This window comes from Emydura macquarii, unplaced genomic scaffold, assembly GCF_026122565.2.
Source record: "Emydura macquarii macquarii isolate MOO-44397 ecotype Brisbane River unplaced genomic scaffold, CSIRO-AGI_Emac_v2 contig_2805, whole genome shotgun sequence".
In the NCBI taxonomy this organism is placed as follows: Eukaryota; Metazoa; Chordata; order Testudines; family Chelidae; genus Emydura; species Emydura macquarii.
The window spans coordinates 2,031,349-2,059,142 of record NW_027132942.1 but is presented as its reverse complement, the minus strand read 5'-3'; the positions used below and the strand labels follow the sequence as shown (position 1 = coordinate 2,059,142).

Here is a 27,794-nt window from a genome sequence, read left to right as displayed (position 1 = left end):
GGGGGTGCACCCTGGGGGAGCTGGGGGGCAGGAGGGGGTGACGGATGGGAGGCAGGGGAGGGGAGCCCGGGGTGCGTGCGGCGCGGGGGGCCGGGCCCGGGAGCGCGGGAGGGGAGCCCGGGGGGCGGGTCCCGGGGAAGGGGGCGGCGGCGGACACGCCCCGCGGGTGTCGGTGTCGGGGCCGGGGGACGAACCACGTGGCAGCCGCCGCCGCCGCCGCCGCCTGCGAGCGAGCGAGGGAGGGAGCGACCGAGCCAGACGCGGGCAGCGCCGCCCCGAGCCCCCTGCGCCCCCCGCGGCCCCAGCTCCGGGACTCGCCGCCGGCCCCAGCCCGGCATGGAGCCGCCTCGCCGCGCCCGGCTCCGCCTCGCCGCCGCCTGCTGCCTGCTGGCCGGGCTGCTCCTGCCGCTGCCAGGTACCGCCGCCGCCCGCCGGGCACCCCCGGATCCCTCCTGCCCCCCCCCCCGGCCCGGGCCCGGGGCACCCCCCGCCCCTCCTGTCCCCCCCCCGATCCTTCCCCCCCGCCTGGAGACACCGCCCCGGCCCCCCCGCCCGGGCCCCGGGGCACCCCCAGGCCCCTCCTTCCCCGCCCGGCCCGGGGCACCCCCCTTCCCCTTCGGCTCCCCCCCCCCGTGCCCGGGTCCCCCCCCGATCCCTGCCCCCCTGCCTGGAGACACACCCCCAGCTGCACGCCCCGGCCCCCCCAGCAGCTCCGGGGGTGGAGGAAGGGGGGGACACGCGGGTCTGGGGGGGGCTGGCTGGGCGGGGATGGGGGGGGGGGGCATGCTGCCCTCGCTGCCCCTGGGGTGGGAGCCCGTCATGAATTCGGGCCAGGGCTGAGCCCCAGGCACCGCTGGGCCTGGCAGCTCCCGGCCCCAGCCCCTCTTGCCGCCTCATCATGACAGTAAAAACAAAATTGAGCCCCCCAGGTTACCAATGAAGCCGGGGTGGCACTGCCCCGCCCCACGGCGCTACCGCCGCCTGCCTCCTGCACAGCCGGGGTGGCTGGCACCCTCCCAGGAGCAGGGCTTCCCCTGGTGGGATGGGTACCGCAGCAGAACGCCCGGCGCCGGCTCTCCCATCCCGTCCCTAGGGCTGGACGCTGGCCGTCACCCAGGCCTGCCCCACCGCACAGGCGACCTGGAGGCATACCTGTCACCTGGCAAACGCCCCCGCAGGCAGGCACCCACCTGCAGCTGGAAGGGGCTCCCTTGGCCAAGACAGCTCACCCAAGCGCCCACGGGGAGGGTGCCCCGGTACCTGCTGTTAATGCCTCTCCACTGGCCCTGCCGTTCCTGCCGCAGAGAGGTGGGATTCATCTCGATCAGTGGTTTTCAACCCTTTTTCATTTGCAGACCCCTGAACAATTTCCCGTGGAGGTGTGGCCCCTTGGGAAAGCTCAGGCATAGTCTGCAGACCCCCCAGGGTCCACGGACCACAGGTGGAAAACCACTGATCTGGATCCTTCTGGAGCTGAGTCATGGCTCTTTGAGCTATAGATTTTGCTGCTGCTACTTTCTGCCCCAGGGTGCTCACACCTGCCTCTTTCAACTCTTTTAGACTCCTTACAACATACATCAGTGAGTGTCAAACAAGACACCGCTGCTCATGGTGCTGATCAGTGTCCTCCCCTCGTTTCCTTGTTCTTAGCCTGTGAGCTCCCTGGGGCACCTGTACAGCGCCTAGCACAGGAGTGCTGGTCCATGAATCAGACTCGTAAGCGCCACAGTAAAATACAAATAATTGTTTAAAAGGGGGGATCAACAAAGCTAAGAAAACCTTCATTATTCGGTGCCAAATGCCGCTCAAAACAGCATGCGTGTCACTTCAGCGCATTGGAAGGGTAGCTGCAGTTCGAGGTCAAGGCTGGGGTTGTGGTAAGACCTGACTTCTCCTTTGGTCCTGCCGGCGCGATCTTTGGGAATGAGGAGCAGTGATGGTAAAGGGCTGATTCTTTCACCTTCACAAAGTGCTTTAAAGTCTGTGGATTGAAGGTTCTCAGGAAGGGCCAGATGATCAGCAAGCATTTAAGAGAGCCTGCCTCTGGTTGCTCTGATGCCAGCAGGGACCCTTTTGGAGATACCAACTCCACCATTTACCAGCACAGAGCTGCGGTAAAGTAAACCCGGCCCTTTGAGAATACTTTAAATAGCGATCAGCGTTCTTCCCTCGGAATTGTATGTGGCTCATATGTCCGTGGGATAAAAACCAGGAATGCGAACTTTAAAAAAGTGCTTGATTAATATTAATACTTAATTAATAATAATAATACAGAGAGGATTCTTTTGATCTTGCAGTTATGTAAGACAAAACTCATGATGAATGAACGATCATTGTTAAAAGCCACATGCTACAAAATAAGTTGACCCCATATCAAAGAAACCACTAAAGTTTTAGGTGAATGCTTCCATATTTCAGAAGGGAGAATAATGTTTTTAGAGCACGATTTCAATCGTGGGATTTTCCCTTCTCTGTTTGATCTAAGCATTTAGAGAACCTTCATTGCCACAGCCTCAGAGCTGCTGTGCACCTGTTTCTCAGTAGAACACGTGCTGGAGCAGTGGTTTTCAACCTTTCCAGACTACCGTCCCCCTTTCAGGAGTCTGAGTTGTCTTGTTTCACCTCACCTAAACTACTCGCTTACAAGATCAGGCATAGAAATACAAAAGTGTCGCAGCACACTATAGATTTTCACTAGTACTGAAAAATTGCCGACTTCCTCATTTTTACCCTATCATTATCAAACAAAACAGTTGGAATGTGCACATTGCCCTCCATTTCAGCATGTGGTACATAGAGCGGTATAGAACAAGTCCTTGCACGAAGTTGTAGTTTGTGCTGACTCAGCTAGTGCTTTTTATGTAGCCTAGATGAGTTGATGTACCTCCGGAAGACCTCTGCGTAGCCTCAGGGGCATGCGTACTCTGTGCATCTTCTGAAGGAAGTGGCAGAGATGGAGACGTACACGTGCCTGATCTACAGCCCAGTGAAGTCAGGGGAAAGCCGTCCGTTGACTTCAGTGGGCTTTGAAGCAGGCCCTAAGCAATTAATGTGCAGAAATGACGGGTGGAGCATTTAGCACGTAACACTAAAGGAGGACATGGATGGGTTGACTCATCGCTGGAGCAATCCTCTCCCCCATGGCTGGGCATGGCATAGCAGACTCCCCCCACCTAGTGCCACCTGCTGACAACCACTTTGGGCCTGTAGTGATCAGCCTCTTCTCAGGCCAGCCCTCCAGCCAGCTCAGATTTGGACTCGCCCCTTCTGGGGTAAACAGAGTCCAATAAACTAAAAGACTCCAACATAACTCTTCCCGCATGCCAGGGCTCACTTGTCTGCAGACTCTTCTCCCCTTGCGGGCTCTAGTCTGCTGGGTTGTCCTCCTGGCCTTGTGCCGAGTAACACCTCCCAGGGCTGTCTCCCCTCCAGATTCCACAGCTCCCTGTGTCAGGATGTTTCTGCACCCCATGGCCACTCGGAACCCAGACCGTCCCTCTCCACCCAGTTGCAGCCCAGGGACCCTGCAGTGAGCAGCTAAGGTCTGCTCCAGGCTGCCTCCCTCCTACCTTGGCCTTCCTTCAGGCCCTTTCCCACAGCCCCTTCCGGGGCTTACTGCCGGCACCTCTCTAGGCCTTTCCTTCATTCTCCAGCGATCCAGAGAAAGGCTGCAGGGTCCTTCCCTTTACGCTCACCACCCAACTCCTCCTGCAGCTGGGTCTCATCTTCAGCCGAGCCTGGCCCGGCCCAGCCCACCCTCCAGGTGTAACCTGGTGTCTTCATGAAGTGCTCTAGCTCCAGGTTAACCCTTTGAGTGCCAGTGTGGGGTATACGCCCCATCCCAAGGCGATTCTTGTTGCCCCTACCCCCTGATAGCCTGTTTCAAGGTAAAAGGGGATGACCAGCCGGGGATAAGAAAAATATCCACTTCTGGGCTGCAGTATGTGGCATTCTCCGTTCTTTTGATTATCCACTCTTGGCCACTCTTGGAGACGGGACCAGTTTGCCCGTGTGTTTGGATCCTTAACTGGAATCTGAGATGCAAATCTCTTCAACCGCGGGGAAATTCTGGTTAGGATCCAAACTTCTTTGCAGTTTGAGCCCAGCAAAGCGTCTCTCCCCCATTTACTTTTCACTTACTGTGGATTGGCCGGGCTCTCAGAAACGTGCATTGAGAAGCTGCCATGTTCAGCCGAGCCTTCCTTACCCCAGATCTGTGTAATTCTTCGTGCAGTGCCCCAGGCACACGCGGGCAGGTGCACAGACAGACAGGACATAGTAACGGCTGTGGCTCGGCAGTAGCACTATTCACAGCCAGTCTAAGCTAATTTCGGGGCTTGGACCAAGATGCTGATCGTGTGGATTAGCTGTGCAGTGTAGACATGGCCTGAGTGTGTAACTTGGTTGACTTAACCCATGATCCATGTTAACACCTATCCAGGCAGTTGTAAACCGGGGGCATGGTCATTGCACAACACTCAGGCTGCCCCTCGGTTCTAACAGCTCTGCCGCCGTTCAGATTTGGCCTTCTAGCTGTTCCTTTGTAATGGGGTGAGGCAGTCCCAGCTCTCTCTGCCAGGAGGCAACCTTAAAAGGATGCAGCCATGGGAGACACCCCCAGTCCTCTGCCCCTGGTGCCAGCAGCTGCCTGGGTTATTCCAGGATGGCCTATCACAAAAGGTTACACAGTGGGTGTGGCATGACAGTGTGGCCAATGAAGAAATCCTGTGTGCGTGCGTTGGCCCATGTTGGCTGTAACCACATCAGAGTAATGTGTCTGTATTTTGGCGGGCGGGGCGGCAGTGTCGTAATTTACCCAAGCTCCTTCCACTATCATAGAAATTGTCATATGGGTCTGGAGCGGTGGCCCGTCTAGACCAGGATCTTGTCTGACAGTTGCCAGTTCAAGTTGCTTCAGAGGAACTGCAACAAACCCTGGAGTGGACAGTTACCTCCCTGTGTGGGTGTTTTTTTTCTCCTGCTAGTTGCTTTCTCAGTTAGTGATCGGTGGTGGGCTTACACCAGGCAGAATTTGTAGGCAGCTTGTGAATGAGTTAAAGGACATTCCAGTAGTTGAGGGAGTGGCCTTGAATTTGGATTTGAATTTGAATTTGCCGCTTGGCAAGTCACTTAGGCCTGGTCTACTCCTAAGGGTTTTGCTTGCATAGCTGTGTTGGCTGGGAATGTAAAAAAATATCAGCACCTAAGGAACTGATACAACTCTCCCAGGAAAGCGCCTAGCGTAGACTCAGTTATATCACCAAAAAGTCTTTTTGGCAGTATAACTTATTTAGTTGCCCATGCAATCTTAATTCAGTCTTCTTGTGCATATGCGTTATGATCCATTCTTTAACTACACAATTATGTGCTATTTTTTTCCACAGGACCTCTGCCTCATTCAGTGCGCAGGATGGACCTGCTCTGGGGTGGAGCAGGGTTGTGCAGTCTAGGAGGCTGTTGTCTGTAGGATCCCTGCCTCATCTGTTGTAGAAGGTGGAAGGTCTGTTGTGATGAGGCGGGGGATGACGGAAGAGAGAGGATGGTGTCATGGTTACGGCAGCCAAGGGCTGCCCTTGAGAACTGGATTCGGTCTCCGCCTCTGTCACAGCGTCCCTGTGGGATGCTAGTCAAGTTGCTTAAACCACACTTCTCCCAGGAGGTCACTAGTTGTGTGTTCCTCATTTTCGGGGTAGCTGACTTGAGACCCTGGGGTCTGATTTGCAGAAGGGCGGAGCAATCAGAACAGCAGCTGCAGTCCGTGGGAGCTGTGCTCTGAACATATAAAATGCTCTATAATGCTAGGCCTCTCAAACTGGGCTCCTAAAATTAACCGGTGTTTTTTGAGTAATCTCTAAAATCGGGATAAAAGCATCTCACAGAGGGTGTGAAAAGAAATGAATGTGTGTGAAGCACTCACCATAGAGGAATCCATGAGGAAAATAATAATTTTGTCTTCAGAGCGGGGTTTGAATAGTGTGCAGTAAAGAAAGCTCAGGGCCACACATTGAACAATAAGAAGAAAACAATATTGAACAGCTGTTCATTGATTTTGCATTATCCATCCTATGCACTGAATGAGGCATGGAGGTCCTGTGGAAAAAATAACATCTGATCATGCAACTGAAGACTGTATTGTATTGCATCTGCACAAGGGAGCTGCATTAAAGTTGCTTGGGCAGCCTTAATTCTGACTTCTCCTAACGTTGCAGTTCTTGATTTTGCAAACGTTAATGTTCTTTTAACATAGGTTTTTGTGTGTGTTGCATCGTCTAGAAGTCAGGATTTTTTAAACATCCTTTGAACCTCTTGGCGTTGGTGAGCCTGTCTCCTCCACCAGGGAAGCTTTCTAAAAAATTCCTAGCAGTCGTAACCCTGCTGTAGCTCCCCCAGCACTAGCAATGTTGGGATCCCTAGCTACAGGTGAGGCGTCTGCAGGTGCTGAATGCTGTGATTTCTAAAGTCAACTTTCTAAAGTCCTTAATGCTCCTTTCCAGAAGTTACGTAGGCTCCTGACTTTCAGCGAGACTCTGGCTTGTCTAACCACAAGAGTTCTACTGTTCTAACTTCATTGGAACAAACTTTAGCGTGGGCAGAATTGGAGTGGTATGAAAGTGCCTCTGCCTGCTATAGATTTTTTCTGTACAGCAAGGAGAATAAATGATATTGGCCTAAGGCAGCGTTGTACCCAGGTAATGGCATCCACATTAGAGATTGTCCTGGTTTCTGTATTTCATTTAAGTCCCCCCTAGCTGACGTTATACCAGTACAAAGTTTGTGTAGACCAGACCCTAAGAGCTTATGTCACTTTAGAACATGGTCCCCTAGACCCAGATGAGCAGGGCTACATGGCACCTCTAAAAATGGCGGTGGGAGCCGCCAGCGTCTCTATCCAAGGAATTCAGACATTGCTAACACTCGTAGGAAAACTCGTACACGTGCACTCCCAATGCTGCAGTCAAGACAGGACTCCAGCAAAGTCTGCCTGACGACTAGATGCCAAGCGGGTGGGTATTCAAAGTGCTAGAGACGTGCACGCATGCACATTAAAAGACCTTTTTCTTTTGTTAAAAACCAAGGGACTTGGGAGGATCCCTCTGGAAATGTTCAGGCTGCAGCCTGCCATTTGTTACAACCCGTCTGTTCATTCTCTGCGCATGTGGCCTGCGTTAGCTTCTTTCAATAATGTCTTTCTTTGCTTCCTTCAGCAGCAGTGGCCTTGGTTTTAAAACTAAAACGGTAGTATATTTTAGTCCGCCAAGCAGGCTTTTTCTCCCCGCCACCTTGGGCTGTGTTGGGGTTGCTTTGTTTGTTTTTTTTCTCCCTGGGCAGAAGTCTCCACAAGCAATCCGAGCAGAAGGGGCAGCAGCCGCGCATAAAGCTTGGATTGTCACAGCTCCAGCTCCCTCCCCTGTGGTCTCTCCACTGCCCGGAGGAGATAGATGCACAGAAGAGTAGTGTGCACAGTACTTAAGGTGGAACAGGCAGTGCTGGCAGCTCTGCAGGTTAGGTGGAAGGCCTGTGATCGAAGACAGCCTGAGTTTACAGCCCGGCTTAGGGGGAAGAGGTTATCTTGGAGAGAGGAAAGGTGGCCCCAGAAGCCACGGCTTCTAAAGGGAAGAGAGCCCTGCTCTGAAAACTGCATTGGGGGGGGTCACAGTTACAGGGGGAGGCTGCACTTTAAATCCCATTAGTCCCCCTTGAGGGCATCCCTTTGCTGCCTTCCTCTCTCTCTGGGTGGAAGCCACCTGGTCCTACCACTCATAGGCTAGATCTCAGGCCTGCGGCCCCCGTTTACCAGCTGTGTGAATCTGACAGGCCCAAGTGAGTTTGCACCTGCAAAGCCTTTTTCCTCCTGGAGTCCGTGACAGCAGCTGATTAAAGGAACTCCAAGAGCTTCTTCAGCACAAAGCCTCGTTTATTCATTCACCCCAGAGTGCATGGCAGTCAGAGGCAAGGCCTATACACCGATTTCTGTGGGCATCTCCTGTGGGGCAGATGCTGACCGCCCAATCCACCCTCCCTTCTTCCCTAGGCCAGCATCTCTAAGGTTTAAGTGGCCCCTCTGAGCCTACCTTCTGGTCTGGCAAGAATAAACCTTTCTAGTCAGGCAAGGGGCATTCTCCAACTAATATCTTCGCCATTGTTTGCTCTGTGACCCTTAGTGTTCTCTGGCCCAGACCACATCTTTGCCATGGTTCATCTCCTCCTGACAGCCTCCTTCAGTTTAACTCCCGCCAGCCAAGCGAGAGAATATCCAACAGGGAAACTGAGGTGCACAGAAGATAATGCAGATAACTCCCTCGTTCTCCACAGGGAGTGATCAGCTAACCCATTCAGGGGCAGTAGGAACCTTTCTGCAAGAGTCTCTCTCCAGAGCCTGGGGTAATAGAGGGCCTCTCGTGGTGATGGACATGAGATGGTGGGAGATGCGAGTGGCTCTGCTGCCATCCTTGAATCAGTCCCTCGCGATTTGTTGTGAAGGGCGACCGGCGTCTCCTTTCAGACTGAAATGTGTCCGTGCTGTGAAGCGTTAGTTTTAAAACTAGTCAGGCCCCTCCCCGACAGGCATGCGTCTTAGGGAGGGAAGAGACAGGGATTGTCTGTGGCATTAGCAGTGCTGAAAGGTGGAAGGGAAAGGAGCTGAGAATAAGATGGGGGGGGGGGGGGGGGGCAGGGACCTCACCTTGTGATGCTGCAAGGCATCCTGCGATGGGTAACGGGAGGCCCTGTGGTAGTTGCCACAGACTTGCTACGCGATGCTGGGTAAGTCCCTTTACCTCCTGTGCCCCCGTTTCTCCGTTTGTACAAGAGATCCATTGACACCGTAAAGCAATTGAAGATCTGCCAACGGGAAGTACTAGGTGGCATTAGTGCCAAGGGGTCAAATGTTTTCTCTGCCTCCCTGGCCCATTAAATCCTTGGCCACCGTAGCCAGTTGTGGGGGTGGTTTTTGCGATGTGGACGCTTACCCCCTTCTGAAACCACCGGCTCATTTCACACGGGTCCCCACGCAGCCATCGGAGGGTGCTGGCTTCCGCTCCTCACCAGCCAGGGCTGGATTTGGAGCAGTAGTCAAGAAGTGACTGGTGCTGTAGTCTGTTCCCTCGCCCTCTGGATCATCCCGTTCCCTGGTGTGGTTTGGTTCCCTGGGGAGGTGGGTGAGACTTGTTCCTGTTGGGGTGCTGGGTACAGAGTTAGAGACACGTAGGGTCCCTGTTGTGGTGGTCAGTTTTCTGCTGAGGCTCTGAATGCTTTCTTGCTGGTGGCTCTGGCTCTTGCATTTTAAGAATCAGGGCCAGCTCTCAGCTGACACCAAGTCTTCTGTCTGTCTTTGGATTTATTAGGATTGCAAGTCACAGCAGAGAACAGATTTTAAAATCCCCGCAGTGTGGGCACACGGTGTGCGATCTCCGCAGTCCCTTCTGGGGAAGAGAGCCCATTGGCTGTAGCATGAGCCACGGACAGTACCCAGGTATAAACTAAACAGATGTGGAAGGCCGGGGAAGAGGAGATTCCCAGAACCCCTCTCCTGTGAGGAGCAGGGCGTCATGCTGTCATGGGATCTTTCGCAGATGGTCATTTGAACATCTGGAGAGCAGCGTTTAGCTGTGCTTTCCCACCCTTCTCATACTGCACTGGCATCTCAGCGGTAGGGGCAGGGCCTCTGTCCTTCCAGCCCGGAAAGAAGCACATTGGCGAAGCCATTGCTTCCCCCTCTGATGAAATACTTGTTTCATGGCCCTACCCCTGTGCTGAGCACCGCAAACAGCCCCTGAGCTTTGCTTTCTCCATCATACCGTAACCTCTGTGGGCGTTCCCATGCCAGCTCAGAGCCCTAGTGTCTCTGGGCTGGGCTCGGGCACTTGTCTTATTTTCTGGGCACCCCACTGGAAAGGCTCTGTGCAAGACACCTCCTCCAGACAGGCCTGAAATGCACGTGAGAGGGGAAGGGGCTGCCTGTTGGCACCGTTTCCTGTAGGGTGCCGGCTAGGAAGTCAGCCTCTCCTGCTGACAAGTGTGCTGTCACGTGTCCTGGGAGGGCGTCAGCACCCGCTGGGCCGGCGCTGTTTGTTTTACAAGGTGCTATCCTGCCATTATTACAGGAGACAATTCCTGGATCTCCGTTCTCAGGGGCTATGGAGACTGTCACAGGGAAAGCTGCCCTCTCCCTTCAATGCCTGTTACGCACGTTCCTTCCTGGCTCGTTATCAAGCGCAGGCACTGTGTCTGGTTCATTAGGACTCTGACTAACTCATCCGCCTGGTCTGTATCTCTTTAAATGGTGGCTTGAATAGTTGTAATGCTCCTGACCGGAAGGGGCTGGTAGCCGGGCTCTCGGGTGTGCACGGAGCTCTCAGTGTGCCTCCATCCTAGTTCCAGAGCTATGGGCTACCCACCCGTGCCTTTGGGTGTGGGGTGTGGCTTCAGTAGAAGTGAGACCGGTTCCACTGAACTCCTCACAGAGCAGGTTACGCAGCCCGAGGTGGTGCATTTCCCCACGATGCCAGTTAGTGCCTTCCCGTCCGCAGGCTTCGCACGTACACCTGCAGGAAACCTCATCTGTGCATGTGCGGTCAGGTTCGAAAAGTGTCTGCAGGACTGAAATATACGTTGCCAGCTGGAGTTGTTTGAATGCTGACTGCTCCTGCTGGGGGAGGGGAGCGACTGTGCGTTTACTAGTAATCCTGCACTGTGTGTTCACACTGGGTTGGTTGTGGGAAGTGCATGGTGGCTTTTAAAGCAGCCGTCTCTGAAAGAAGAGCCTTAATCCTAGGGCTGCAGCGGGGTCTCACTGGTCATCTTCTGACAGAGAAGGCTGTGAAACCCAGCACCCGCTGGACACAGCCCCCAGCTGCCAACATCTGGCAGTCCCCTTACGGCGATCTGCCTACCAGGCGTTCTCTGCCAACATCTCTGCACAGCTCCTCCCCAAGACCAGGGCAGAACTCCAAGTGGAAGGAGAAGTAATGTTTTCTACTTATGCCTAAAACATGCCGTGAAATTTGGAATTGATCAGAGGCGGTTTTCAAAAACACTTGCTTTACAGACAGAAATGGTAGGTGGGTGCTGTCCCAGAGCAGTGCCCAAGTTTCCTCTCTGAATTCTGAGAATAATGCACTTACACCCACCTACATCCAGAGAACAATATTTCCTCCTCTCCTGGGACTAATTTATTCAGATTAACCAGCTTCTCTCTCTCTCTCTCCCTCCCCAGAGCTCTTTTAGGGTGTGCTACGCTGCAGTTTAAGACCAGGGTTCAAATTCAGGCTCAAGCCATACCCCCCTTCTGTCTGTACACAAATCGCACTAACCCAGGGTCTCAGGAACCCATGGGGGGCAGAGGGTCTGAACCTGCGTCAAGCTGGGACCCAGGGTTCAAGCCCTATTGCTTTGCAGTGTAGATGCAGCCCCACTGGACTCGTGTCCTGGGAGTCTGCCAAAAATATCCCACAATCCCATGGGCTGATTTTCTTTCTCCTCTGAACAGTTACGTTTTCCTGCACTGCACCACGAACAAAGGGCTAGAGTGGCCACATCTTGGAAGGGTTCTAGGAAGCGTGGGATATGGGAGGTGGGACTCAGGCCCACATAATGCAGTGAAGATGCTGAAGCCCTAGGTTAACAAACCCAGAGTCTGCCACGTAGAGTTATTGCTAACCCTGGGCGTACACTGCAGTGTAGACGTACCCTTAGAATCAGGGTTTCACAGCCCTCCTTCTTGGGTCCATGCGATTCCAGTCCTGCCTCTTCCTGCCCTACAGACCCTCCTCTCGGGTCCTGGCTGAGTTCTTCCTCCTGGCCTCAGGAGCGTCTTCCTTGGCTGGGCTTGGAGAGCCCTTTTTTGAGTCACACGCCCAGTCAAGTTGTCAGGCTCTTGATCCTCTCCCGGTGAGTTTCATAACCCCATCCGTCTGTGCTGCTTGGGAGAGAGGGGAGCCTCGCTCTGCCGGGCCCTCTCTAAAGGCAGGCCATTTTGGGAACAATGCTCTGGGATAGCGCCCTCCCCCAGACACCAGCTGCCCTCTGGGACCACCTTCCTCTCTTCCAAGAAATGACCTCCTCTGGCCTTACTGGCCAGCATCCCAGTGAAGTGTAAAGGCCACACTGGGTGCGAGCTGCCTCTGCTGGTTAGGATCAGGGTTGTTGGTTGGTGTCGCTGGCTGTGGGCGGTGTAAAGCCTCTCCTGTAGCTCAGGGCCGGGGGCTCTGTTTCGGGAGCAGAACAAGGTTCAAAGCTGTGCGTGGGAGGTGTCCTGTGACCTTGGTGTGAGGCCCAGGGACAGCTGAACTGGTAAAGTGGCAACGGCTGATCCGGCTACGCAGAGCTTTCTTTCTTAATCTCTTCAAGTGCCCCCTTGTGTGCGGCTCCCCTGTATCCTGCCCTCCAAACCACAGCTCTGAGGGCAGGTTTCCACTAACGCCGCAGAGTCCCTCAAAGACAGATCCCTTTGGGCCACAGACCTCAGTGATCTTGGTGGGGCAGCAAGAGACAGAACCCAGCCCCATCTCACCCAGACACCCCACGAGTTCCCTATCCCCCTTCCCTGCTGCAGGAAGGAGGCTCACAGGCAGAGTTTCTGCTGGGAGGAGAGACACCCCCCCCCCGGCTGTTGTGTGAGCAGCATCCCAGGGGGCATCTCTGGGAGCCATGTCTCCCACATCACCGCCAGGTGGCTCCCCCTCCGCTGCTCTCTCCACGCAGACTGAGATGCCGTAAGGCCTGCCTTTGAGGTATACAACCCCCAGCAGTGTCAGGATGGCCCTGCCCGCTGGGGAAGAGGTGGGATAGAAAGGGACAGATGAAGAGGTTTCTTAAACCCAAAGGGACTGTTGCACCCATGAGACACAGCCGCGACCAGCTGCCCAAAGCAATAGAAAGCTCCAAGAGTCCCCACAGTCAAGTCGGCAGTCCCCTACCTGCACACGCTGACTCCCAGGCGCACGGTCAGCCAAGCAACACTAGGAGCCCTCTTTGCCAAGGTCCCTAAAGCTGGCTGAAAAGAAGGCAGAGGAGCTGGCATTTCAAGGGCCCCTGGCTCCTCCCCTTTCCCAGCCTGCTTTGCCATGGAACGCACGAGAGTCAGGCTGTCCCTTGCCCTGGTTAGCCAGCCTCGCGTGGCATAGTCCTTCTGCCAAGATGTAGAGCAACAGCCCCTGCCCCACACCAGGCCCTGACTCCACCCGTCAGGTCTGGGGGCAAAACTCTTTCCTGGAACCAGACCACCTTAGTCGAGCACTGGGGGAGTCAGGGCCCTAAGGAGGGGAAGACATGCTCAGCACATCCTCAGCGTGCAGCATCTCGCCTTCCAGTTTGATGCAGGGCTAGGCGGGAGGTCCTGGGCTAACCCTCACCTTGGTCCCAGCTGCTTTTATGAAGTTTGGAATCTAGAGCACTTTGCTCTTCTGCCCTCCACCTGGGAGACTGCCCTGGCCAGGAAAAGCTGATCCTCCCCCTTTTCCAGCTAGCCAGCTGGGGTAGCATCTGCACACAGCTCTGAGCAGCTCCCTTACAGTAAGAGGCCTGGTGAGTCTGTGGCAGGGCTGGCCCACCCGTCCCCCTCCTCCTGCCCCCACACAAGTACTTCCTGTTTATTGTGCAGTCTCAGAGCTGCTGGGTGTATATATTTAGCAGGGGGTGAGTGTTTATAGTGGGAGGATCTATTTATTCCCAGGCTGGATGTCTGAGAATCGTGAGCTTAGCGGTTCCATCTGCCAGTCTCCAGGACCCCACCTACTCCTCTGTATTTTTAACCCCCGTTATTACAAGCTCTTACTCCTCTTCTGTACGTTTCCCTTCAGATATTTATAGGGCTTTCACAATCCCGTAAGCATCATTTCTTTTAGCCTGTATCAATTTAGCTCCATCAGGCTCTCCCCATAAAGACCTCAGGGTGATGCCTTTTTGTTGAGTGGGGATACTCTCTCATGCCTTTTAACATTCAGTCTCTCTTCGCTGAGAGTCACTGTCCCCTCACAGGGCCGTCAGGGGATCCCAGCCCGATGCCTGCAGCGTTTCTCCATAGCGTTCCTTGGGAGCCCGCTTTGTAAGGGAGGCATGAGAGCTAAGCTCTTGAAACCAGCCTATGATGGACTGAAGCAAATTGCAGCGAGCTTTACCTACACTAAGGGTTTGTACTGGTGCCAGGCCACTGATGGAATCAGAGCAAGGGCTATGTGCGTGTAACTTACACCGTCTGGCCTCTCAATATGTTAGATGCACCACCTTGGGCTCCCCTGTGTAGCCCCCGCACTGCAAATATTTATGCACGTGCAGTTGCCATCAATGGTATTATTCATGCTCTTAACTTTAATCACATGCATAAGTATTGGCAGTATTTTCAGAGTCACTCTGTCCAGGATCCTGTCCCTGTTCTGTAGGTATGGGCTGCGTTCCTTGTTCCTAGACACATAACTTTGCATTCGACTGTATTAAAACACATTTTGTCTTAGCTTACTGAGTCACCCAGTATGCTCTGCTCTGTATGACTGCCCTCTCCTTCTCATTATTTGCCATTCGCCAGCCTTTGTGTCCGCCACATATTTTATCAAGCGATTTTATATTTACTTTCAAATCATTGATGAAACGATTTAATAGCATCAGGTCTAGTACCAATCCCTGCAGAACCCCATTCAGTGATGATTCCCCATTGTCAGATGCTTTGAAGATTTGTCAGTTAGCGAATTCTCAATCCATGCAATATGTGTTTTGATATTGAATAGTGCTAATATTTTAAAATCAGAGTGATGGGTGGTACTGACTCAAATGCAGTACAAAATAAAGGTAACAGTGTGGCTGTAATAATATATCAACCAAATTAATAATCTTATCACAAAGAGAAATCAGCTTTGTTTTGACAAGACCTATTTTCCATAAAACTATGTTGACTGGCATTCATTATATTGCCATTAGTTATTTATTGAATCCTGCATCACCTTTTCCATTATTTTGCCCAGGATTGATGTCAGGCTAACCAACCTGTAGTAAACTGGGTCATCCCACTTGCCCTTCTTGCATAAAGTATTGGCACAACATTAGCACTCTTTCAGTCTTGGAATTTCTCTGCTATTCCAAGATTTATTAACATTTAACATTAGTGGGCCAGAAATCTCCTCAGCCAACTCTTTTGGAATTCTTGAGTGCAAGGTATCTGAGCCTGCTGATTTTAAAATGTTTATCACTCGTAGATGCTGTCTAACATCCTCCTCAGTTACCGAGGGACTGGAAAGTAGTTTCTCATCCTCATATGATATGATTACATCATCCTGCTTCTTTCCAGATACCAAACAGAAATATTCACGGAACACTTCTGTCTTTTCTGCATCATTAGTAACGATTTTACCATCTCAATCTAGTAATGAGCCTCTATCATTGTTAAGATTCCTTTTGTTTCTAATATGCTTAGACACCTTTTTAATTTCATTAGCCCTGGCCTCCTTAGCTTCCCTTATCAATATTTTAAGCCTCATAACCTCTGATTTATAACAATTGCTCTCTACTTCCCCTTTTTGTCCTTTTCTGACATAGTTTTAAAAAAAGTTTTTTTTAAATGGCGCCTTCACTTCCCCATTTAACCAGCGTGTCTTTTTTCTGCGGTTGGTCTCTTTGTTGGCTGTGGAATTGTGACTAATGCACTCTTCTTACTGAGCTCCCAGTTTTCATGCGAGTGTGGAGAGGTTCCTGCAGAGTCTGATGCGAGCGGGAGGTTTGACAGTAGAGTGGATGTGGCTCCATCTGATCAGGCGTCCTCCCTTAGGTAGAGACCAGACCCCTCCTCTGGTCCCTGGTGTTTGTGCGATGCTGTACACATCATGTGCCAGGGGGGATTGACTCCTGCCCTCCCTATCCGCCGCACCGGCAGGCAGCGTCCACCCTGGCTCCCTGATCTTGTGTGGTAGGGACCTCGCTCCTTTCAGCGTTTCTCTCTCCTTTTTTCCTGCACTAGGAGATGGGCAGGAGACGCCGACGGGCCAGGCCATAGCATCAGCTCAGCCCAGCACCGTGCCAGGCTCACTTCCACTCAGCGAGGCTGGTGGCTTCAGCCGGAAGGTGACAGCCCCACCTGTGACTAGCGCCGATGAGGACATGGCCACCCTGCAGCCCAGTGCCAGCAGCCCCCGCCCTGACGAGCTGGACGCATCCTCCCTCCTGCCCGATCCCAAGGCAGCTACCAGCAAGGCCCCCCGGCTGCAGCATCCTGCCACAGCCCCCTCAGCGCCTGCTACGACAGGGCCTCCGCATGATGAGAACCTGTCGGCCAACAGCAGCTCCGAGCTCCCCCCTCCGGATCCAGCCTTCAACGCCACCGAAGCAAACCAGCCTGGCCAGAAAGGAACAGAGTCCTCCAGCCACACGGGGCCGACGGGGGCCACCACTGGGGCTCCAGCGCATCCTCCCACGAAGGACTTGCTGGGTGAGGCTTGTCACAACCCCGCCACTCACCGGCGTGTAGGGAGCGCCTCTTCCCATAGCACACCCAGCCTGGGGACTCAGGGCCCGGCCCCGTGCGGTGCTGAGTGCCTTTCTGTTCTCAGTGACTTTGCCGGAGGAAGGGGGCACTCAGCACCTCACAGGATTGGGCCCTGGGTAAGTGCAAAGGAGACCCTGACCGCAGGGCAAGTGGGAAAGGTTGGCGGCAGCTGCTGGTTCCAGGTTCCTCTTTCATATGCAGATGGGGAAAGCTGCGCCGGGGTTTTTAGCCAGCTGTCCCTGTGCCTGTCTCCCTGCACCCACACAAATTAACCCTTCCCTTCCTAGGGACACACCCAGGGGTTCATGCACACTCAGCCAGGGGTCGAACTCCGCTCTCCAGCCTAACTCCAGGGTGGCTGTGGTGCCCGCAGGGATGTTACACCAGTATAAGTGAGAGCAGTACCGGGCCCGGCTGGTTTCAAAGCAGAACGACCCAGCTGGTGTCTAGGGCTGGTAGCTCCCCTGAGCAACCCCTAACTTAGGTACTGTGGAATAAATCCAAGCCATCCTGCATCATCAGACAGAAACTCTGAGGAAAATCCCAGCATGCTAGGTGGCTCGGTGCAACAGAGCGCTCTGCGTGCTGGGATCCGTAATGGCAGCAGGGCCCAGCTGCCAGTGTAATCTCTCTTCTCGAGCCTGGTGTTTCCAGAGTGCTGATTGCTGTCTACCATGCACTCCCTGGTCTGCCCCGCTGCCCAGAAATCCCACTGGATTGCATGGGGAATGGGGACTCTGGCTGATTTGGTTTTGTGTTTTGCAGCTGACTAGAGAGGGGCTCCCAGGCCAGCTCTGAGACCTGTTCCCCTCGACACACGCTGGGCTCTGATGTGGGCTGTCTGACAAACACGTATTGATTTGGCTGTTAACCTGTGTGGCATTCGTCACGGAAGCAGCAGCTGGGCTCCCTGGAGGGCAGTGTCACGGCTGGCCCATCGGCTCATGTAATTTATTCCTGACCAGTAGTCCTGTCGCCCTTTTCCGTGCCGTAACTCTCAGAGAGGCACCTACGCAGACTAAGGGGGATCCCTGCTCTTCCTTTTGGGATGCTGTTGCGGGGATTCCTCGCTAGGACACAAACACCATTTGGTGGCCACGTGAAGGTGATGGGAGAGAGGCACACTGAGGCGGTGGGGAGGACGGGGCATGGTTAACGACCTCTTCAGAGTCCGTCTCAAACTCCGGCAGAATTAAATTTTCACTGGCGCTAAAGAAACCTCCTTTGGTGGGGGGATCCGCCCACGAGCCTGGGAAGGCTGGAGCTGCGCTCCCCAGCCTTGCCCAGTTTAAGCCTCACACACATGTCCCACCCCACTCTGCTCTAAAGCACAGAGACACGGATCCAGTCGTGCCCTTTTCAACAGCTCGACACAGAGTAGGAGGGGCGTTGGTGCCTCTCTGCTGGCTGGTTGAGGATCTCTGGGAGGCACTGGAGCAGAGAGCACTGCCAGCAGAGCAGCTGCTGGCTGCCTAGCTTGTCCCGCTGCTGTCGCAAATGCATTCATCCGCCCCCAAAGAGCGCACAAGGGGAGTTTACGCATCCCCAAAGTCCTGCCAGCCGGCCAGCAGCATTGCGTGGGGAGCCCCGGTCCGGCCAGCGGCAGCACGGGAGTGGTTGGGCGAGGCGCTGTGGCCCGCGTGGTGCAGGAGCTCAGACGAGATGATCCTAATGGTCCCATCTGACCTTAATGTCTCTGAGTGGTGGCGGGTCTCGGGGAGCTAGACATTCCAGAGCCACCATCTCCGAGCTGCTGCTTTCTAAAAACGGAAGCTGCTTATGGTCTTCGGCCAAGAGCTGGGCATGTCCTGGTCCCTGAGGTCCCAGCAGCCCCTCCTACCGTCCTGCCCACGTTCCAGGCTGCGCTGGGTGGGAAAGGGCAGATTCAGCTTGTAGAATAACTGGCTCTTTTTCTTCTCTGCAGCAACTACAGGCAGCTCCCAGCTGGAGCCTTCTGCATTCAACACCTTGGGTCCCACCACAGGGAACCCTGAACCCACCACAGGGAACCCTGAACTCACGCCCCAAACAGCCCATGAAAACGCCACCGAGCAAAGCACCCCAGGGCCCACGACAGTCTCTGCTGCCATGACCACAGGAAGCACACCTGCAACTACCACCCCCAGCACCACCGCGGTAACCCACAGAGCTACCGCCACCAACAGGGCAGCCACAACGGCCGTCGTGCGGCCCTCCGCTGATTCCGTGCACGAGCAGGCTGCTGTGTTAGATGTGGGAGACGATGACCAAGGTAAATGCCCTCTAGGCCCCCACGTGCGCCCATCCCTGCTCTCCCTAACTGGCTACTGCGCACGTACAGGGGTATGGAAGAGGAATCTGACCTGTGGGTTTGAGCTGGGAGAGCCCCCGGGGTTCTGTAAGACAGGCTGAACCAGGAGCCGAGCCAAGGGGGAGACGGGGATTGGCTGCTCCAGCCCCGCGGCCTGCCCTGCGGCTTTACCTTCTCCTCCTCTCTCCAGACGTGCCCAGGTCCACCGTTGCCAACGTGGTGAGGGCCGACCCCCTGGTGATCGGTGTCGCCTCCATCTTCGTCGTCATGGTGGGGATCCTTGCCCTGGTGGGCTTCCTGCGATACCAGCAGCGCAACAGCCGGATGGAGTTCCGGCGCCTGCAGGACCTGCCCATGGTGAGTGTCACCCCGGCCACGCCCGGGGCCTCTGTGCCTTGTGGCCCCGGCTGGCTCCCAGCTCCCCTTCTGGCACGTGAGCAGTGATGGCGTCAAGCCACGCCGAGTGAATTCGGATCACTCCTCGTGCAAAGAACGAGGTGCCTGTGACTGGCAGGGGAGCGGGGCTGGGATCTGGGATCTGGACAGTTCATTGCCAGGGTGGCAGGTGATAGGAGATGTAGAGGCAGGATCAACCTTGCCACCCGTTCCAGAAGACGGACAGCGTGAAGGCAGCCCACGTGCCTGATTGGGTGGCTGCATCCTAACTTCCTCAGCTCCCCATCCCCAGGGCTTCAAGTGGATTCAGTATTCTTCTTCCTTCCTGCCCTGATGTGTTCATGCAGCATTCCTGGGTGGCTGTTAAACAGCGGTCATGCCCCCCACCCCCCTCAGGAGGTTGCATTTCCGTGGTGGGGGAAGTGATCACTGTATTTTAGCTTTTGGGATACAAAGTTCTTCAAGTAGCCGGAGCCATGTGTTCCGCCGAGGTGTGTTTGCGCCCCGGAGCCAGAGACGTTTGCCTAGCAGTACCCGTAGAGGGGGCAGCGCACACGCCTCATGGCCGGAGCCCCTCCCCTAGCTACGTGAGCTAGAGCTGCCTGGACCCGCCCTCAATTCCTTCGTACTGCCCGTCGGCTGGGGTCAGAGCTCGGCATGCTCAAAACCTCACGACTAGTTTAGTTTTTCCCTGGTGTATCTAGTTAGCGGTACCCTTAGTGCTGTTGTATTTCTCTTCCTCGGTGATGCCCTCCCCAGGGTTTAACGTTGTCCTTCGTCCGTGGGAGCGGTGCCCGCATGTGGTGCTCTCTCTCTCTCGGTGAGGCTCATGTTAGGGTGTTGTGTGATCTGCAGATGGTTCCAGAAATGGCTCAGCTGGCTCGGGACCGTGGCCTGATGCAGCACCAGCTTTGGCACCGAGTCCCTGGGCAGGTTGGAGGTCTCCCTCGGACTCCGAGTGCTGCCACTTCATGTTCTGGAGCGGGCGCCTCTCCGAAGAAGCGGAGGAGCCCTCCCCTGTCGACTGTGCTGAGGAAAAGATTGCGTGAGACCAGTCCAGACCGCTCCAGATCTTGGGGTGACTCTTCTGCCTTCCCCAGGGAGATGTGGACTGGCAGGGAGCTGGTATCGGCACATGGGATGGTGCAAGTACCTCTAACCCTTCTGAGTAGCGAACTTTGAAACCCTGTACTGACAACTCGGTTCTGGCCCTGGGTGTCTGTTGAGTCTGGTACCGACGACGGAGATGACGAACCGAGTGTTTCCATGTCAGTGGTATATCAAGCAGCTACAGCCCTCCTTTGCCTTTTGGTCCTGACCTCTCCTTTGGCCCAGGGCTGTGTTATCTATAGCCCCATCGGTCGATTGAATGCGCCTCTGAACCCTCAGGTCTGTCAGAACCGCACCCCAATGTTCCCCTTCCACGGGTTGTGGAAGCAGAGCCAGGACCACCGTCGGCACAGGGGGACCTCGGTAGCAGGAATCTCCCCAGCACCTCTTGCAGTCAGCACTGCAAATGCTTCTGCCACGGCTTTCAACGCCAGTGCCATCAAACACTCCCTCACCACTGCTGACTTTGGAACCGACGCCGCTTTCATCACTGGCACGCTCGGTGCCAGCAGGGCCGCTTCCTGCAGCAGGTACCTGGGCAACAGACAAGTCAGAGTGGTTAGTCGCTTCTGCCGGTCTCTCTCCGTCCTTATCCCCTGGGATCCCAGGGCTCCTCAGCGTCTGAGTCGGTGTCGTCATCCTCCTGGCTCTCCGTTACCTGACCAGACCTTTGATGGACCGGTACCGATATCAGGACTGACACTCTGCTTGTGGTTGGGACAGAGACACCAGCCCAGTGTCTAGTGGCTCCCAAAGCCTTAACCATGCCAGTGGCCTCCACGGCATCTGTGGGACGCTCCTCCACTGCAGAGGTCCCATTCCATCTCGCTCGAAGGTGAAATCACTGGCCAGGTCCGCGGCGGTGATTGTCGATCCACCACAGGCCCGGGCACCGTGTAGCTTCTGTAGTCGTCCCATCTAGGTCCGTCAACCCTGGAACAGGATCCAGTTTGGGTTCAGTTGAGGGCCTGGTCTTCATCTCCAGACGTTGCTGTACTGCCTGGCTCATCCTTCCCTTCAATACCGGAGGATTAAGGCGTACCAAGGCTTTTTGTGGCACGCAGCTGCTTCCCTCAGTATCCAAGTGGAGTTCTTGCAAGAGAACACCTATAAATTGGTAGACATCCTGCATCTGTCTGCCCCTGGGAGAGTCACCCACCCTAGCAGTGAAACACTCTTTGGACTGGCGAAGGCCCTCTGGAATAGCCGGCTTTGGTGCTGCCTGCGGCTAATCACATGGGAAAGTGCTATGAGGAGGGCTTCCTGGCTGCAGAATTTGGACATTGCCTCCAATGTCCAGCAAGCCATTGAGGATTTGGCCTTCGGCGGCCAAACACCGTTCTTGGACAAAACTGACAAGATGCTACACTCCTTCAAGGACGCCAGCATTGTCTGCAGTGCACGTTTGGCCCGATTTTCACTCCGCCGAGGCTACCCCAGAAAGGGACAGAGTTCCCACAGAAGGAAGCAGTTGGACTTGGGATTCAGCCAGTCCACACGCTCTCCCAGGAATCCTCTGAGTGTCCATTTTGACTCCTTGGTCCAGAGCACCCTTCCCTTCCTGCTTTTCGCTCCTCATCTCCCCTCTTTGGGGACAGGCTGGCCCGCTTTCACAATGCTTGGGGCTCAATTGCTACTGACAGCTGGGTCATAAGCACCGACAGATCAGGTTATGCTATCCAGTGCCTCTCCAAACCTCCTCCACATCCCTCTTCAGGGACCCTCTCATGAGATATTGCTCCTCGAGCAGGTGGATTTTCTGCCGGCTTTGGGAGCAGTGGAGGAGGATCTCCTGAAACACTGGGGTCTTGGCTTCTGCTCCTGGTACTTCCTGGTACTCAGATTCATGAGGAATAAGACCCATCCTCAACTTTTGCAGCCTCAACAGATATGTCAGATAGACGAGGTTCTGAACGGTCGCTATCGACTATTCTCTCTACCTTGTCTCAGAATGACTGGTTTGCTGCTCTGGACCTTAAGGAAGCTTACGTACATGTGGCAATCTCGCCAAGCCACAGAAAGTTCCTTCGGTTCATCGTGGCGAAACACCACTTTCAATACACAGTGCTTCCATTCAGCCTCTCTTCTGTCCTCCAGGTTTTTACCAAATGCATGGTGGTGGTTACAGCGTATCTCAGGAAGAAGGGAATTCACATCTCCCCGTAACTGGATAACTGGTTACTGAGGGGCAGATCCAGAGAGGACGTTCTTGTTCCCGTCGGCATTGCAGTGCGCTTGGCTCCATCCTCTGGGTCTCATTTTAAACACTGGAAAGTCAGTTTTGGCTCCCACTCAGAAAATAGAGTTCATTGAGGCCCTATTAGATTCCATGTCAAGAGTGTTTCTGCCAACCGGCCATTTTCAGACAGTTCGCCATCTTTGCTTTCGTCTGCAGTCTCAGCCCTTCCACAACAGGTCGGCCGTGTCTGAGGCTCTATGTCTGATTACACGCAAGTGGTGCAGTTTGCAAGGTTGTGCCTTTGCCCCCTTCAAATGTGGCTCAGGATGATCCACTATTTCTGATCTTCACCCTTTAGACAGACTGGTTCATCTTCCTCCACTGGTCCTGGGCTCCTTGGAGTGGTGGATGTGTCCAGAGAATGTTTGCCAATACGTTCCCTTTATCTGGTCCTCACCAACTGGATCAGTTGTTACTGACGCCTCCCTGATGGGTTGAGGGCAAACCTGGGGGCACTGAAAGTACAGAGACTGTGGTCGGAGCAGGAGGCCTCACTCCATATCGATGTGCTGGAGCTTCAGGCCATCTACAGTGCATGTCATGCCTATCAAAAGACTTGGTGGTTCACATATGACTGCGATGTATTATATGAACAAACCAGGGAGAGCACATTTCAAATTGTTTTGCCTAGAGGCAATCAAGCGGTGGCAGTTCTGCATCAAGGAGAACATTACTCCGATAGCTGTTCACTTGCCTAGGCTTCAAAATCATCCTGCGGACCATTTCAACAGGTATTTTTCCCTGAGTTATCAGAGGTCCCTGAAGACAAGCGTCCTCTGGGTCATCTTCACAGCTTGGGGCATCCTGACGATTGACCTGTCCCTTGTTCTGCTCTCATGAGGGCCTCAGTCCAGGCTCCCTGTCCAACGCTTTCCACCTCAGTTGGCGGTCGGCTCTCCGGTACGCCTTTCCTGGGACCCTGATCATCCCTCAGGTCATTCTCAAAGCTCAAGGTGAATCGGGCCCAGCTTATTCTCATTGATGTGGCATGGCCGAGACAGTACTGGTTGTCTGACCTTCTCGCATTGTCTATTCAGCCTTGCTTACCACTTCCTCCCCATCCCAACGTACTCACTCAGAACGAAGGCTGCACTTTGCATCCTCTGCTTAGCTCCCCGCATCTCATGGTGTGGCTGCTGCGTAGCTGAATGGAGCAGAAGAGCGGCGTTCGGCAGCTGTCCAAATCCTTTACAGTAGAAAACCCTCCACCAGGATGGCCTATTCAGCAAAATGGAAGCAATTTTTGATGTGGTCCCTAGGCTGTAGAATCCATCCAACCATCACTGGCCTATATCCAGGATACCTTGAAGTACCCGCTGCACCTTCAGTCATTGCAGCTTGCGTTTAGCTCATTGAAAGCGCATCCAGCAGTGGTATCGGCATTTCATCCCCCCATTCTGGGAAGATCTGTCTTCTCCAATGCCATGGTACCAAGAGTCTTAAAAGGGCTCCTCTGTCTACATCCCCCAGTCCGAGAGCTGGTTCCTCTATGGGGACCCTAACTCAGTCCTTAAGTGGCCTTAATGGGACCTCCGGTCAAACCTCTGGCCTCTTGCCCCTTTCCACTTTTGTGTCATAAAACTGCACTCCTGGTAGCGATAACATCCCCAAGGAGAACGTGAGAGTTGCAGGCTGTGATGGCAGAACCTCCTTATACACAATTCGCCACAGACAAAGTGACTTTCTGACCACATCCAAAATGTTTGTCTAAAAGTGGTTTCTCAGTTTCAGCTGAACCAGGCAGTACATTTACCTGTGTTCTTTCCTAAGCCGCATTCCTCTTCGGAGCAGCAGTGTCTCCATACCGCAGACGACAGATGACGTCTAGCCTTCTGTCTAGACTGGACTAAACCATTTCAGGCTTCGTCTTGCCTGTGTGTGTCATATACAGATCATGTGAAGAGTCAAGCGGTTTCTTCACAGACGATCTCCAAATGGATAACATCAGGACAGCATCTGAAAGAGCTTTGGCTACAACCCTTCGGTGGGTATGAGCTCATTCTGCTTGGATGCAAGCAACGTCTTTAGCGTTCCTCAGTGACATTTCCACATTGGACATTTGCAGGTTGCTACGTGGTTGTTGATACATACGTTCACAAACCATTACGCCATAACTTCTTCTTCCAGGGCGGATGCAGGCTTTAGCTGAGCGGTCCTGCAGTCCCCGTCTAGGTAGACTCTGAGCCCAGCCTCTTGGAGGTAAGGGATACTGCTTTCAGCGACTGAAGCGGAATACATGTCTGCATCTACTTGAAGATGACAAAACGGTTACTTACGATAACTGTGGCTCTTCGAGATGTGATGCAGACGTGTATTGCACCATGCACCCTCCATCCCCTCTGCATTGGGCTCTCAGGTCCAGGCATTCGGAGCGAAGGAACTGAGGGAGGTGTAGCCAGGGGAGGAGGTATGGCTACTGGGCATGAGTGTCGTCCCTCTCTGGGTACTGTTAGGCAAATTGCTCTGGCGCGCTGGGCATGCACACACCTCAGTGGAACACACGATCCTAGGACCTCATGGCTTGGGCTGAGAGCAGCGTGGTGTCTGCCTCATGTCCTTCCGCAGAGACCACCTGTCTGCTTAACTGAATCCTGCTGATGGGAAACCTGGCTGGCTGGACTGGGGGTGGCCATAGGGGGGAGGGGATAAGAGAGAGGGATCCTGGTCCCAGAACACCTCCAGGGAGAGGCTGAGACAGTCGTATGAGAGCAGCATGAAACTGGGCCTGTCCATGAGACACTCCTCTGCCATCTGAGCTGCGAGAGTGGGACTGTGGGGTGGGCAGAAGGATGCTTACGTCACGTGTTTTTCTACTTGGCTCACAGGACGACATGATGGAGGATACGCCCCTCTCCCTCTACAGCTACTAGGCAGCCGGAAGAGGAGCCTCCAGCCAGGTTTGGGGGCGTGCTGGAGTTCCCAGAGCAGTAGGCCTCTGCGGATGGAGGAGCTCAGCTCTGATTTTTGCACTTGACTGAAACACTCCTTGCAGAGGGGTGGGTTGGTTGGTTTGTTTGACACTTTTGTAAAAGTTTGGTTTTAAAGTTTATTCTGAGCGCTGGAGCCAGCGAGAGCCCAGTGCTGGCCCTTCCCTTTGCTCTCCATGCTCCCGACTCTCCTCACAATGCCGGGGAGATGGGAGAGGGGCTTTTCAGCTTGCGTTTTAGCCTGACAGCCGAGCTGACATTTTACAGACTGTCTCCGGAGAGCACTCGCCTGGAAGTCTCAGAAGCTGCTTCTGTCACAGGCCAAGGGCAGGTGCGTCTTGTGTAAGAAGATGCGGTGTCGGCCAGCACAAGGCAAGCAAGGGAGAGTGTTACTTCCCACTGGGAGACAAGGGGGCAGGGGAGCAGGCCGGCTCCCCCTGGCTCCCTCTTGCTTTGTGGTTTTTTTGCACATGTTCCTGTTTCAACTTCAGCGGTGGGATCTGCTCCTGAATTCCCAGAGAATCTAGCAGGACTGTGGTAAATTGCAACCTCCTCCTTGCCACCTAGAAAAACAGCCCAGTGGCTGCTGGAAGAGAACATGCCCCTAGTGGCAGGGGAAATCGGGGGACTTTTCATCACGCTGCAGAGGGAGGGAACAGACATAGCCGTGGCTTGTGTAGCATTGTCTGGGTGGGGGGACACTCTGCGTGTCTCAAAAGAAAATAAAGTCCCTGGTTCTCTCCCTCTAGGCAGCAGCACAACCCCAAACCATTCCCCGCAGGCAGGCGAGGCTGTCGCAGCACAGTCCTTCCCCACGCTGAGGCATGCCCTTCTCCTGGGTACCAGACAGTCACTTGTTGCGCTTAGCACCTGTTCTGAGCTGTGACTTCCCTCTCCAGTTCCTTAGTTCAGTAGCAAAATAGCCTTGCCCCTGGGCGAGGGCCTTGCTGTTGTCGTTTGGTGGCTCTCGTTCAGGGGAAGATTCCCGTGGCAGGGCGCTTTATACCCCTCACCCCCTAACGAGCCTTTGCCACTGTTTTGTGCCTTGTCCCCCTCTCCTCAGACCTGCCATTCATATAAACGAAGGCCGGCGTGTTGGGTTTGGGCATCAGCCAATGCTGCGTCCTTGCTTCTGAAATCCCATGAACAATCCCAGAGGCTGCTAACTCTGCACATGCTCTGCTCGTGTCTCCTTGTAGCTGTGTAACCAACAGCTACAAACTGTAGCGGGCCAGGGGGACAGCCAGCTGCCGTTGGGCTCCCTGGGGACCGATGTTAGCGTGTTGGGCAGGATGCGTCTTTTCCATGTGTGCATCTGGAGAGAGGCCGGGTGTTTTTTTTCTGTTCTGTGTTACTACCTGTCCCTGTTCTCCAGCGCACACACACACACACACACGCGGGTTTCCAGGTCTTCTCTCTTCCCATGCAGTGGTTCGTGCCTATTTCTATTTCCTATCTTGTTAAGTAAGTTTTCCGAAGGCTCCTCTGATGTCCCACTGAGCTGTACCCCGGATCAGCACCCACCGAGGACCTGGGCAGTGGTTGCCAAGGTCACGCTGTTGAGAATGATGCTGGGGTAGTTGGTATAAAACAAAAAAGCCTTATTTTTCTCAGGTCTCAGCCTGCCGTCGTGGCTCCAAGGCAGCGAGTGTTCATGCTCCCTCAGGCCACCAGCAGCCACAGCTCCCAGCAAAGTCTGGGGGAGTTGTGGGCACTCAGCATCTCATCCGGTTTAGCCCCCATGAATACAAAGTTGCACCATTTTCACAGCCATGCTCATCTCCCACCAGCAGGACATAAATAAGTCCTGTCATTGGCTTTCATGGGGATTCTTCAGGCCATGCAGCTGGAGAACTGGTCCTCTGGAAGCAGGGCAGCTGAGCTGGAGAAGGTGACATCCCCACTCCCTGCATTGCACCTTGGTTTTGGAAGTAGCTGGTGAAAGAAATCATGCAGTAGTTAGGGTTTTCCTGTTGGCTGTAGACTTGGGTCTGTTAACTGTGCCGAGAGACACCCAAAAGCAAATGGAGGAGGGAGTGTATTTGATTTCTCCCCCCCTTCTAAATTATTGTGTGAAAATTAGAGGGCAGTTTCCTCATTTTTGGTGCACACAGTGCTGATGGAAATAGCCAAACTTCAGCTTATGCCAGTTTCAGCCAGGATGGAGTCAGTGGAGCTGTCGTTGCTGGAATTAGCCTCTTTACACCCAGCTCAAAGGGAGAAGACTGACTGTCCCCACCCCACCTGCATCTCTGCCCTGAGGGAGGGGATGGGGGAACAGAACGCGCCCCACACCAAAGGTACAACTTTCTTTGTCAAATATGTTAATAGTGGAGTTTTTCTGCAATAAAGTTACAAACGTTG

At 54.2% G+C, this 27,794-nt stretch overlaps 1 protein-coding gene across 1 annotated transcript; it reads left to right on the top strand.

Annotated features, from left to right (window-relative positions):
• Window positions 1–239: 239 nt before the first annotated feature.
• LOC137166127 (integumentary mucin C.1-like) lies at window positions 240–27,794 on the top strand. Its single transcript, XM_067567746.1, has 5 exons — window positions 240–415; window positions 15,944–16,411; window positions 18,393–18,719; window positions 18,949–19,115; window positions 25,329–27,794. The coding sequence occupies exons 1-5, from the start codon at window positions 337–339 to the stop codon at window positions 25,371–25,373; spliced, it is 1,086 nt and encodes a 361-aa protein (XP_067423847.1). The 5' UTR covers window positions 240–336; the 3' UTR covers window positions 25,374–27,794.

What these genes read in the sequence shown, in the direction of transcription:
- LOC137166127 (XM_067567746.1), top strand. Translation starts at nt 337, where the DNA reads ATGGAGCCGCCTCGCCGCGCCCGGCTCCGCCTCGCCGCCGCCTGCTGC. An exon ending in TCCCACGAAGGACTTGCTGG is followed by an intron (nt 16,412 to 18,392) that starts GTGAGGCTTGTC and finishes TCTTCTCTGCAG; the next exon opens with CAACTACAGGCAGCTCCCAG. An exon ending in GCCTGCAGGACCTGCCCATG is followed by an intron (nt 19,116 to 25,328) that starts GTGAGTGTCACC and finishes CTTGGCTCACAG; the next exon opens with GACGACATGATGGAGGATAC.